At 37.8% G+C, this 12,437-nt stretch overlaps 1 protein-coding gene across 2 annotated transcripts; it reads left to right on the plus strand.

Annotated features, from left to right (window-relative positions):
* Nucleotides 1-4,616: 4,616 nt before the first annotated feature.
* cdkn1a (cyclin-dependent kinase inhibitor 1A) lies at nt 4,617-9,740 on the plus strand. 2 transcript variants are annotated; one of them, XM_042407739.1, is made up of 4 exons: nt 4,617-5,016; nt 7,088-7,366; nt 7,552-8,005; nt 8,096-9,740. In XM_042407739.1, the coding sequence occupies exons 2-4, from the start codon at nt 7,364-7,366 to the stop codon at nt 8,149-8,151; spliced, it is 513 nt and encodes a 170-aa protein (XP_042263673.1). In that variant the 5' UTR covers nt 4,617-5,016; nt 7,088-7,363; the 3' UTR covers nt 8,152-9,740. The 2 variants fall into 2 exon arrangements, with proteins under 2 accessions (XP_042263673.1, XP_042263674.1); XM_042407740.1 differs by lacking the exon at nt 7,088-7,366 and having other exon boundaries at nt 4,618-5,016.
* The last annotated feature ends 2,697 nt before the right edge of the window (nt 9,741-12,437 follow it).

The raw sequence follows: 12,437 nt of genomic DNA on the forward strand, positions 1-12,437 counted from the left end.
TGCAGTCCACGCTGTTGGCCCATAACAACCCATCCAACAACCAACCAGCTGCCTCCCGGGAATAAAAACAGAACACATTTAAAATGCAAAAACAAACTGAAAGCCATAAAAACTAACCACATTATAAAAACACAAAATGAACTAAAATGCCATAAAATATAATAAGATCACTGAGAGTAATTTTAAACAAGTGGGTTTTGAACAGTGATTTAAAAGACAAGACAGAGTTTGCAGCTCCGATCTCCTCAGGCAGGTCATTCCCAAGTGTAGGAGCCCTGACTGCAAAGGCTCTGTCCCCTTTATGTATCAGTCTGGACCTTGGAGCAACAAGAAGTGACGCAATCAAAGATCTCAGGGAGCGGGAAGGGGCATATAGGGCAATAAGAGAGCTGATATATAGCTTGGAGCAAGGCCTCTCAGGGCTTTTTGAGTAATAAATAACATCTTAAAATCTATTCCTAAAAGCAACAGGTAACTGGTGAAGGGAAGCCAGGATCGGTGAAATATGATCATGCTTCCTAGACGGAGTTAAAATGCTGGCTGCAGAGTTTTGGATGAGCTGGAGACAGGAGAGGGATTTTTTGCTGATGCCAGGGAACAAGGAATTACAGTAGTCCAATCGACTGGTTATGAAAGCGTGAATGACATTTTCCAGCTTTTTGGCAGAGAGAAATGGTCTAATCGTTGAAATGTTTCTGAGATGATAAAAGCAGCATTGAACCATAGAATGAACATGTTTATCTAGGGTTAAACAGGGTTTGATAAAAAAAAAAAAAAAATTAAATGACACCAAGGTTTCTGCAATTCAACTATTGAATGGGACAAAGACTGTTTGAAATTTGGTTATTTGCACTGTCTTGACCTATGATTAATATCTCTGTCTTATCAGCATTTAGCTGCAGGAAATTTTGTGACATCCACATGTGGATGTCATTTAGACAATTTAGCAGGTTGACATGGTTCTGATAGTAGTTTTCAGGGTCACAGTTTAGATAGAGCTGAGTAAAATGGAAACTGATATTATGTCTGCGTATGAGGTAGCCTTGAGGGAACACGTAAATGGAAAAGAGGGATGGACCTAGTACGGAGCCCTGGGGCAACCCGCACTGAAAACCCGTTGTAGCTGACCTAGACTCAGTGATACCAATGCAGAAGTGTCTGTCTTTTAGGTAGGAACTATGAGGGAAAGTCAAAGGAGGAATATGGTGTTTCAGTAATTTTACAAATTGAGACATTTCAGATATACATCATTGATTAGGTGAGTGTCAGAAACAACTGTGTTAATCTGACATTTCAGTGTTAAGACTTGTAGACTGCTGATCAAGTGCTGCAGTTAACAGTAATATCAGCACTTTTTGGTAAAGGTACAGCATATATATATATATCCTGTAACTGTCAACATATTGTCTCTCATTATTCATGCTGTACATATAAAGTCATAGTACTGTCATATACTAGAATAATGATCATTCTGTGATTTTATTCATACTGTTTGTGCTGGGATTTGTACATTTTTATACATTAAAATGTATTCAGTTATCTGATGGCAAGGCTTGTATGAATAAATATTCAGAACTTTCATCAGATTATGTACAAAACCATACATAGTCATATCCAGCTATATCACATAGTTCTTGTTGATGTTATATATATGATATACGTTTCTAGGATCATTTTGTAATTCAGATTTTTATTGCTTTTATCTTTGGTGCATGACTGTACAACATTTGACATTGTGAGACATTCCTTGTTGCTTACAGTACATGTAGCATCAGTGGCATAAAAAAGCACACACAAAAATACAAAATAAATAAATTCAAATCAGTAGTGCAAGGGCTATGCTAATACAAACATAACAAGGAAGACTATCCACCCAACAGATTGTAATATTAATTACTATCGGGAAGCAACATTCATACTACAGGTTTATCAGTCGATGTGGGATCATTAAAATGGAATCAATGTTATCATAATAATTCACTCCGATAACACAGATAATGACACATACTGTATTTATCTGCACAGTTACACATCAGTGTTGCCAATACTTTTTTCATAAAGGCATCAGGCAACCTCACCTGTCCCGTAGGCAGAAGAAGTCATGTATTAAGGTTACATACATGTTACACAACCACATTTGCAGGTAAAAAAGTAGCAAAGAGCCTTGATGACCTTGCGTTACTAAATAAATAGTTAACTAAATGGCTGTGCGCTCTATTTAGTGCCATCCAACTTTTCACTGTGGATGCAGAACAAAGGCTTGAATATGGTGATGCCACATAATGAACAAGACAATTCCATGGCTCTGCACTGTGCAGCTGCCTTAGAAATGAGAAATAATAAAGTGCCTACTCAGCTGTACAAATGCAGTCACACAGCTGCTGCTCAGTCACAAACAACATGCGCTTATTGTATATTTCCAGTGAGTTTAAACTTCATTAACTTCAGTACATATCACCACTGAATATAGCTCTACTGTCGATGTATACTGACTGTGAACAGCCTCAAAATCTGAGTGAGTTTCCCTGGTATCCCGTCAACCTCCTACTCAACAAAGGACTCACTGTGACGTCAGATCAGTTGGGCCTTTATGCACTGCATCCTACAGTTAGGAACTAGGTTGAAGGGCAGCGTGATAGGGCTGGGAAGCGTGAGGAGTTGTCTCTTGGCTGACTCGTTGCCAAGATAAACAAACCTGGCTTCAACAACAAGACAACTGAGTGGGTGGAACAGACGTCTGAGTACTAAACAGTACGTAACCTTTGTGAAACTCATTGAGAGACTTGTACAGGCTTGTTAAGAAACTGAATTAAAAACCCAGACAGTTATGTCATAATACCGCGTTATAAGAGGTAACTGAGCAAACTGCAGGCTAGTCTAAATTGCTCTTAAATGTTTAAATCAAAAAAGCCCAAATCTTATTTATTGTCATTATTTCTTGTAAGACTTAATATTTTTTACAAGTTAATGATTTGGCCAGTTTATTACCTCTGACTAAATTCTGAACAGTTTAAACACATTTTTAAAAAACTTTTTAAAAGAGAATAGGGACATTTGTATGAGCTGCCCGTGCACAAATATAAATATGAGATATTGCATCAGTATATCTATTTTTTGTTAATTTATAATTAAACTCCACTACATTCTAGAAAGAAATGATGTACCATTTACTCCACTACATTTAGAGCTTTAGTCACTTTGAAGATTAATATTTTTACATACAAAACATATTATCTAATAAAACAGGATATAATACATTGTTATAAATTCACCTACCATCAATACATAAAGTTAAAAAGAGCTCCACCTCAAACTGCTGCAACATTAAAACCCTGATTTCACATGAATGCATCAGTAATGATAATCCAATAATACAGTGTGTTATTTATATACTTATATTTATATTACTTTTTATGCTTTAAGTACATTTTGCTGCTTATACGTTTGTACTTTTACTTAAGTAAGATTTTGACTTTTTGCATTTGCAGTGGTATAAGAAGTAGCCATTGTCTTTACTTATGCAAAAGTAGAGATATTACTGAAGTCCTGCATTTAAAAGTGTCCTTATGTACAGTATATAGTCCCACCAGCAGAATATACTCAAAGTATCTAAATAAAAGTATTCAATATGTTATTATATATTTTATTATTGAATAATTATTACAGATGAATCACATGTAAGCAGCATTTTGATTTTGTAGTTGGAGCTACTTTAACTACTTTATAGGCCTACCAATGAGTAGTTTAATCTATAAGAAGCAACATATTTTATGAGATAATCTTATGTTTTGTATATGAAATATACATGTAAAGTGACTATTGATAACTATAGCTGTCAGATAAATGCAGTGGAGTAGACGTGTGAAGTAGCATAAAATGAAAAATCCTATAGTAAAGTTAAAAAATTTACTTTAAGTACAATACTTGAGTAAATAAAAATGTGCCTGCGTTCTTGAAACCTTGCATAAACCTTGCATTCTTTTTACCTAAAACTTTATTTATTTACAACAAAGAGGTACAACAGTTGTTTTACAACAGTAAAAAATAAAAACTTTGCGCAAGCCAGAGAAATCCTTTAAATAAATTTAAGTCCACTCATTGTAAGTTCTTTTAGAGTTCAAATAAATCAGTGGTTCTCAAACGTTTTCATGTCAAAGATCCCTAAACTGACACAAATAAGACCAGAGTCCCCCATCTGATAAGATTTTTGCTTTTAGATGTTTTATTACAGAAAGTGTATGAAACCTATGAACAAAATAGTCATACGTTCTGTCATTGTGTTACTTATGGATGGAATTATAGTAAAAATAAATTTCTCCTTTTTTCTGGAGACCCCCTGAAAGCCTCTCAAGGACCCCTGGGTCTCCCCGGACCCCACTTTGAGAACCACTGAAATAAATGAGTAGTATCATTCTTGGGTAAAAGAATGCATTGGGATGCCAATTTTTTTTTCCTAGGATGGGGAATTCATGACCTGCCGTACTCTGCCTCTGATTGGCTAGTACTCATTGCCTTCGTTGATTGGTCAGTGATATGGTAAGAACATCAGGATCAGCCAATCAGACACAGTAGGGTGGGTCATGACTTCGCCGTCCTAGAAAAGTATGGCATCCGGGATACAAGTATAAGTCAAACCGAAGACGTGCCGGACTGGGGTGGGCTATACATTCCGAGCTGGAAACTTTTCACGTGCGCTCGTGTGTTTACTGGGTCAAATCCACGTGTGTGAGCGAGCAGACCCCGCCTCTGCACGGGAGTAAGGTCCCCGCCCACGAGTTCATAAAAGTTTAGTCTGACAGTGTCTGTGAGAATACTTGGAGAAATAATCAAGTGAGTCGTGTTTGTCGCATTATTCCAGTGGCTCGAAGGACGAAGGCTGTTTTTACATTGGAGCTGGTGTGAAATCTGAAGTGAAAGAGCAACAAGGAGGCAAAAACAGACCGCTTTCATTCAACAAGTTTGAAATAAGGAGGATTTTTTCTTTCGTATTGGAGTGGACTACAGTTGACTGAAAATGTAAGTAAAACTAATATTTTAAAGACATGTTTGCATTTGCTGAGTTATTGTAGTGTTTTTGTTGTTTATAAACAACCATAAAAAGCTTTTTCAAGTTATGTCTAATAGCTTGTAGTATATATCATCATATTATTAGTATTCAGGATGTGTTTTCTTTAATTTATTCTCCATTATAGCCTACAAATGACTTGTTTAAGTAACTTTCAGCTTCAACCACCCAAATGACCCCAAATCATACAACACTGCGGGTTATACGTTTCAACTTTCGAGTTTTCACTTTGTCATTCAAATTATCTTCCAAACTCACACAGACTTTATGTCAGTTATTTTTATGTGTGTGTGTTGTATGGTGACAGAGAGGGGGGTCGGCCAAGCTCCAGTGACAGCCTAGTTTGCACTTGACTAGCCGACACGAGCTCTGGGCTCACGTGGAGTGTAGTAAACTGGGCAGGGTCTCCGCTGGCAGTTCTCCGCCCGGAGCCCGAGCCTCAGCCGGTGCCTCAGCCGCACATGTTCTCCCGCTCCCGCCACAGCCTTGAATCACTCCTCCCCGCCCCGCCCGGCTGTCTTCCGTCACATCCCGTGAGGTGGAGAAAGTAAAAGAGAAGGGAGGGAGGGTGTGAGGGTGTCATGTTGTGAGTCAGCAGTGTCCCCCACACCTACGCACCCCCACACCCCCCAAACATTAAACTTTCTACTCCACTTCATCCAGCAGAATTGATTAAATTTTTGATCAGATTTGATCAGATTCCTCGCAAATGAAGGAGCCTCACCTGACCTTAGGTTCACAGTTATGTAACAGTGGGTGGGGAGGTGACGATGAACTCAGCAAAAAGAGAAATGGTCTTCTATAAAATTAAAGATTTTCTTATGCTGATTATATTGATTACTTTTTTCCCCCCCTAAAATATCCCGAAGTTTCTCAAGGGGTCCCAGATGTTCCCCAGACCCCATTTAGTAAACTGGTGGCAGAACCTCAGTCAGAGTAGAGTTTGACTTTGATTTTTGACTGTGAAAAGTCATTTTAAATGAACAAATATTAAATACTACACTTCTTCCATGTATTCATTCCTGTAATAAATAGTAATAACAGCATACAAATAATATAAAAACGCTACTTGTGCCATTTTTAGACACCAATAAATAATGATGAACAGATAAAAGACAAATTGGTGAACTGAAAGCTTGAGTTTGATATCAGTGTAATTCTGAAATGAGAAAAATATCTGCTCCAATCATAATACAACTTGTTCACATTTAGTCTTATCATTGAAAAAATGTTTTTGAAAGAAGAATCTCATATTTGTTGCCACTTCCGAGACAAAACTGCTGAACTGTGTTGCAGTAAGTTGCAGTTTATAGGTAGTTTATTTATTTTAAGTGTGTCGAGCTGAAAACGAATGGACTGACTATTCTGGAAAAATGCCACATTACATGACCTCAGACTAGCCGGCTTCGCTCTGCTCTTTGGCCAAGTCACATGATTCAACAAGACCTGTTGGACCAGATTCTCATTCAGATTTTTCTATTTTTAAAAACAAATTGGCAGAGATCCTTTTGGAGATTACAGTAAAACCACGTTTTACTGTCAAAAGGTTTGTGTGTCTGACTGTTAATGCGGCTGATAAATTAACAGCTTGTTGTTATTTGTACATTTTAGTGTTTGCTGACAGAATTGCTTTGCATTTTCTGTCAGCTCAGCTTTAGTTTAAAACCAGAACAGTTTCAGTACTCACAGTAGATGAATATTCATCTATTTAATCAGCAATATCAAACTTCATTAGTGTCTCTAATATTATTACGACTCTAATTACAATGACCTCTCCTGTCCTGCAGTGCTTTAGCAGGATAATTAGGCAGGGCTGGTACAGCTTTCTCTTGATTGTTCCCTGAAATGGGAATCCTGCCCAGCCCTTCCCGGATGACCATAATGACTTATTATTCCCCAGAGAGACAGCTGATTCCTTCCTGTAGCTTTTACAGTAAAGTGCTTTGCCCTAACACACATAGTTCAGTATCCTAATGTGATCATGGTGAAAGATTTAATTACTAAAAATCCTCCTCCCGTCAGATCCTCATCAATGAACTGCTCCGAACAGTATGAGCTGCATGACTGTCTGTAGATGGTCTGACGGGGCCACCTGCTGGCGACTCTGTGTGCTGGCAGTGGTCACAACTGGTGCCGAGGACTTGTCCTTACATGTCTGTCTGAGTTATGTCCAGGCATGTACCAGTAGGAGGGCTCAGTGAGTCACTGGCTGCTCTCTGTCTTATAAAAAGCTCCCCAGTGACATCAGTCTGAGATGCTCTGTAATGCTCACTGAGGGAGCTTTAACTGCTTAGAACAATGGTAAGGCTTTTTTCTACTTTAAAAGTTTGAGGCGTAAATTAATTTATGTTAAATGTTTTGAGTTTTGAGTTTGGTAAGGAGTTGTAGCATTGATTGGAGTGCATATTTTTGCAACTAACATGTTTTTTTGTCAGCTTTTTCCTCAAATAACCTCTGTTCCTTCCTCTTCATTTGTGTCTTTACAGTGTAGAATGATGGCTACTCACAAGCGGATCCTGAGCACCATGGGGAACGGCCCCACACGGCGAAACCTGTTCGGCCCTGTCGACAGAGAGCAGCTGCAGGTGGAGTACCAGGCTGCGCTTCGCAAAGACCTGGAGGAGGCTTCGCTACGCTGGGGCTTCGACTTTGTCTCGGATAAGCCTCTGGAGAGCAGCGATTTCCAATGGGAGGGCATCCCGGGTACCAAGGTGCCACTGCTCTACCGATCCTGTATGCTCGGTCTGGGAAAGGCGGAAGGTCAGAGGGCAGCAGAGGTGAAGGTTTCCCCTAAAGCAGCAAAAGTGGGGCCATCACAGAACGAGAAGGAGAACATCCCACTCAGCCCAGAAAGACGTGTACTCAAGCTGGAAAACCTGGAGAAAACACCTGAGAAAAGGGAGAACACAGGACTCAAGAGGAAACAGACAAACATTACAGGTACATATACAGATGTTCTAATTATGAATAAGTAGAGCTGTGGTTTCACTTGGATCTGCTTGCTAAATATCCTCTTCTGTATCCCTACAGATTTCTATCAGGCTAAAAGAAGAGTAGTGGGGATGCCACGCAAATCCGGCGAGTGATTTCCGGTGCAGTTTGCTGAAAAAGTGCCAACCACGCAAACAGTACAACGCTCAGGAAATACAACGTTCTGCACAGACTCTGCACAGTCACTCACCAGGAGGTCAAAAACAGAAGGGGACCTCCAGCTACACACAGGCATCATTACTATAAGGTTAATTAGGGTACTGTATTCACTCTGAGGGGGTTGGTGTTTTCCCACGTGGTAAGAAGGGGGACATCCGAGCAGAGAAGATTAACGGTAATCTCTCGAATCAGTGGATTTATACTCATTTGGATCAAGGGGATGCCAAAGTGTCGACTAACATTTCCTACTGTACATTCCACAGTGCTGAAAACGCGGTCACGTCCCTGCGTCTGGACATCTCCGCTTTGTAGAGACTCTGTGCCTCTTGCAGTGCCGAGATACCACGGACAAACACATTACTGTATACACTTGAAACACATGATGTGTCGGTTTAAAATCGTTCTGTTTTACAGGGAAATCAAGGAATGCCTGTGAGAAAATGAGAGAAAATGGTAGAGAATGGATGAAGCCCTTTGGCTCCTTTTGTTGAATCCACTGTTGTGTTTTTTTTTTTACAGCGTTTTTTCTTTATGTGTATCATGTGGGCAAGGAGTCATCTTTAAGTGTTTTGGGTTTTTTTTTACAAGCACTTCCTGTCCAAAGTGTATTATACTTTATATATCCTGATGTACAATCATGTTCTATCTACCAACATGTGCTCATATGAAAATGCTTGAAGAGTTCTGACATCCTGTACATGCAGTTGCTTTGCTTAGATTATAAAAGACAGAAGTGCCATCATGTCCTCTTCCAGCCCTCCCATCGACTGCATTTTGATTGATTTTCAAAGCAGATCTCCACAAGTGCCCTGTTCAAACTCTGACATGTGTACAGCACCAGATTGTAGGTTAGGAGTGTAGCACAAGGTCTTTGAAACACTTAAAAAAAACACTTATATTTAGATTTTTATATCAGAGATTTATCTATAGAGTTTAATACAGCACTGTTAAGTAGCATTACCATAAAAACACTGCAGTATTGCACATACAAATGATAGGTGGTGTACTCTGAACACCCAGTATCAAGAGCCTTTTACGGCATTTGTTTCGGTATTTTGAAGCTCCATAAAAGACAATCGGTCAAAAGTGTTCTCAAAAGTAAATGTTTTAAGCTAAAGCAAAGTGCTTTATTCTTTTCTATTTGAAAGCATTAGTGCAATTTAATAGAAAATGTGTTATTATCTGCCTCAAAGCAAATTATATGTTTCTTCATGACACTTATTTATGTCTATGTAGGCAAATCCTGCTGCTATGGGTAATCTGCATGGGTGTCGAACAAGGTCACTGTAATGCTAATCCTTATGATCTGACATGCGAAGCTAAGATAATGACAGCATTACCCCAAACGATGAATGAATGCACTTCTGTTTATAGATGCTTGTGCACAGGTGCGTCATGTTGTTTTATGTCAGAAACTACAAATGAAAAAATCTATCCTTATTTATTGTGAGATACTACGCCTTATGTTAATTTAGTTTTTGTTGTTTAATTATTATGAGAATTCCAATAAAAAGATTAAAAGAAAGTTTCCTGTGAAAGTTTTGGTTCATTTTTTGATCACTCTTGTCATGCAAGTGAGCGTGTGTGTGTTTGTGAGAGAGAAAGAATGATGAATAAACTGATAAAAAGTATGTGAAATAGTCATAAAGAGTAAATTTTGCTGTTCATTACAAAACAATAGCACCTTTTCACAGGCTGAAGGTCTCCTATATGAGAATATAAACCTGTACTAGTTGTTTAGTGTTGGAAGAAGTATTCTATACAACATCAAAATATACTATCTATATATACTACATCATACAGGTTGAATGGGGCCGCTGTCAGTGTTGTATTGTTATTTATTATATTACTGTATTGTTACTGATGCACTAACATGTAAGCAGCATTTTGATCTTGTAGTTAGATCTTATGCCCTTGTCTACTTCCAGTTGTTTCCTACTTTAATTTATAAAAATAGAAACTACTGGAGAATTTGTTCCACAGCGCTTTTGAGTCACTGTCCTCTAATGCTTGATTGTTTTGCCTCACTTGTAAATCCCTTTGGATTAAAGCGCCTGCCAAATGACAAAATGTGGATGTAAATCTATAAAAAGGCATGACATTTCTAAATTCATTAAAAGAAATGTAAAAACCTTTTGAAAAACTTAATCTGAACAGTATCTGTAGCATAAATGTGGAGTAAAAAGTACATGATTTGCCTCTGAAATGAAAGAAATGAGTAGAAATACAAAGTGGCATAAAATAAAAGTAGTCAAATAAAATACAAGTACATACTTGAGTAAACTGGCAGTAGTGAGGTTACACCTGGCCGGCAGCCAGTCAACAGATGCCAGAGTAACGTGACACCTACTTACTTTCAGCCAGCTGCATTCAGGACCAGTTGTAATCAAGACACAGAGGATTATGTGACGCAAATCGGTAGTTTTGGCCTTGGAATTGGGTCAGTAGTAACACCTAAAATCCTACAAGTAGACTGGTGGGACTCTGGATGCTGGTGGGTCATAAACTCGAAGGACTCCACATGAAATATTTCTTCATGTTGTGTCAGAGTTCAGTGGAGAGTGGAAAGCTTTATACATCCTGGACTTGACCCTTTGACCACCTGACAATCCTGTATGTGTGCCCATTGTGTGAACATCAATTAACTCTGTACCACTTGTGCTTTGTATACTAAGTATACTTGTACTAAGTGTGTGTTCGCTGGGCAACACCCAGGTGTGAGTGTGTGGTTTTGTGTAACATTCCTTCTGTCTGGGCTTAGCTGTGAAGAACGACCGAAATGTTCAAACCACAGAGAGCTTGTTTGAAGAAAATGAAGGGAAACAGGAGTGTGGCATAAAAGAAATTCCAGGTTATCAAGTGAACAGTTAAAATGGATTAATAAATATGGGCTAAAATATTATAAAAAGATAAGATGCATGGTATATTTTTGTAGTAATTATTAGAAGCTTTTTTATCCCTAAACATCCACTTGAGCTGTGGTGAAAAGTAGCTAAGTACAATTACATTTACAAGTACAATTTTGCTGATTAAGATCTTTCATACAAAACCAATCAGCTTCCATGTTATAGATTAAACTACCCAACAATACATGAAGAAGTTAAAATGAGCTCCATTTCCAACAGTAAAATGCTTCTTGTACATTCATACCTCATTAAAAAGTACAACTGAATCACTTAATAAAACCTATTTGTGTAATAGTGGCTATGTAGTGACTTGTAGGAATTGTGCTGTGAATGTGTAGTTTATGTATAACTCAAGATATACCAGTAGAGTTCTGTAGCAAAACAATATTTCCAGTAGTAATCAAGCAGAGAGTTTTGCTACTTGGTGTTAGTAGTGAATAAGTTTGTGTAAGTTTGCTTGTATAGTGAATATGTAGTCACAACGCTACAACAAGACTATGTTTTAAGTAGTGATCTTTATTATTAGGTTGTTTATGTAGTTAGTTACTAGTCATAAACTCTGACAAGTTTTATTTCTAGAAGCTATATAAACATTTTGGAGAAAACATGGTAATCATGTTCATTGTTCAATACAATACAAAATACAGACAATCAGACACTTTAAAATGTAACTTTTTTTTATAGCCAAAGCAAAAGTATCTCATTTGGGACATGCTTAACATAATATTTGTGGCAATGAGAGAGAATAACTGCATCATTAATAATAAAGTATTACATAGTATAGCAATATAGAAATAGATAGAGCATATCAAGTCAAGTATATTTTATTTATATAGTGCCAAATCACAACAGAAGTCATCTCATGACACTTTTCATATAAAGCAGGTCTAGACTGTACTCTTTAATTTACAGAAACCGGAAAAACTCTGCTTTAACAGAAAGAAACCTCGAGCAGAACCATCTAGATGGGCAGCCATTAGCCTGGACTGGTTGGGTTGAAAGAGAAAGAGAGAGACAGCGATGCACAGCAACAACAATAACAACAATAACAAATATAATAATAGAAATATGACTAATAATAATAATTCATGTGTCTACATAGCAAGTACTTTTACTTTTATTACTTTACTTTAAGTACATTCTTCATGATTATACTGCTGTATTTTTACTTAAGCATGATATTGCAAAATTTGCACTGCTGAATTGATACTTTTACTTAAGTAAAACATTTCAATACTTCCACCGATACACTTAAGTGAGTGGAATTTGATTTTTTATGCCACACCCTCCCATGGAAGCCATATTTTTTCATCTTT

This window comes from Thunnus maccoyii, chromosome 3 (assembly GCF_910596095.1).
Source record: "Thunnus maccoyii chromosome 3, fThuMac1.1, whole genome shotgun sequence".
NCBI lineage: Eukaryota > Metazoa > Chordata > Actinopteri > Scombriformes > Scombridae > Thunnus > Thunnus maccoyii.

Coding starts and splice junctions, on each gene's coding strand:
- cdkn1a (XM_042407739.1), top strand. Junction 8,006..8,095: donor GAAACAGACAAACATTACAG/GTACATATACAG, acceptor GTATCCCTACAG/ATTTCTATCAGGCTAAAAGA.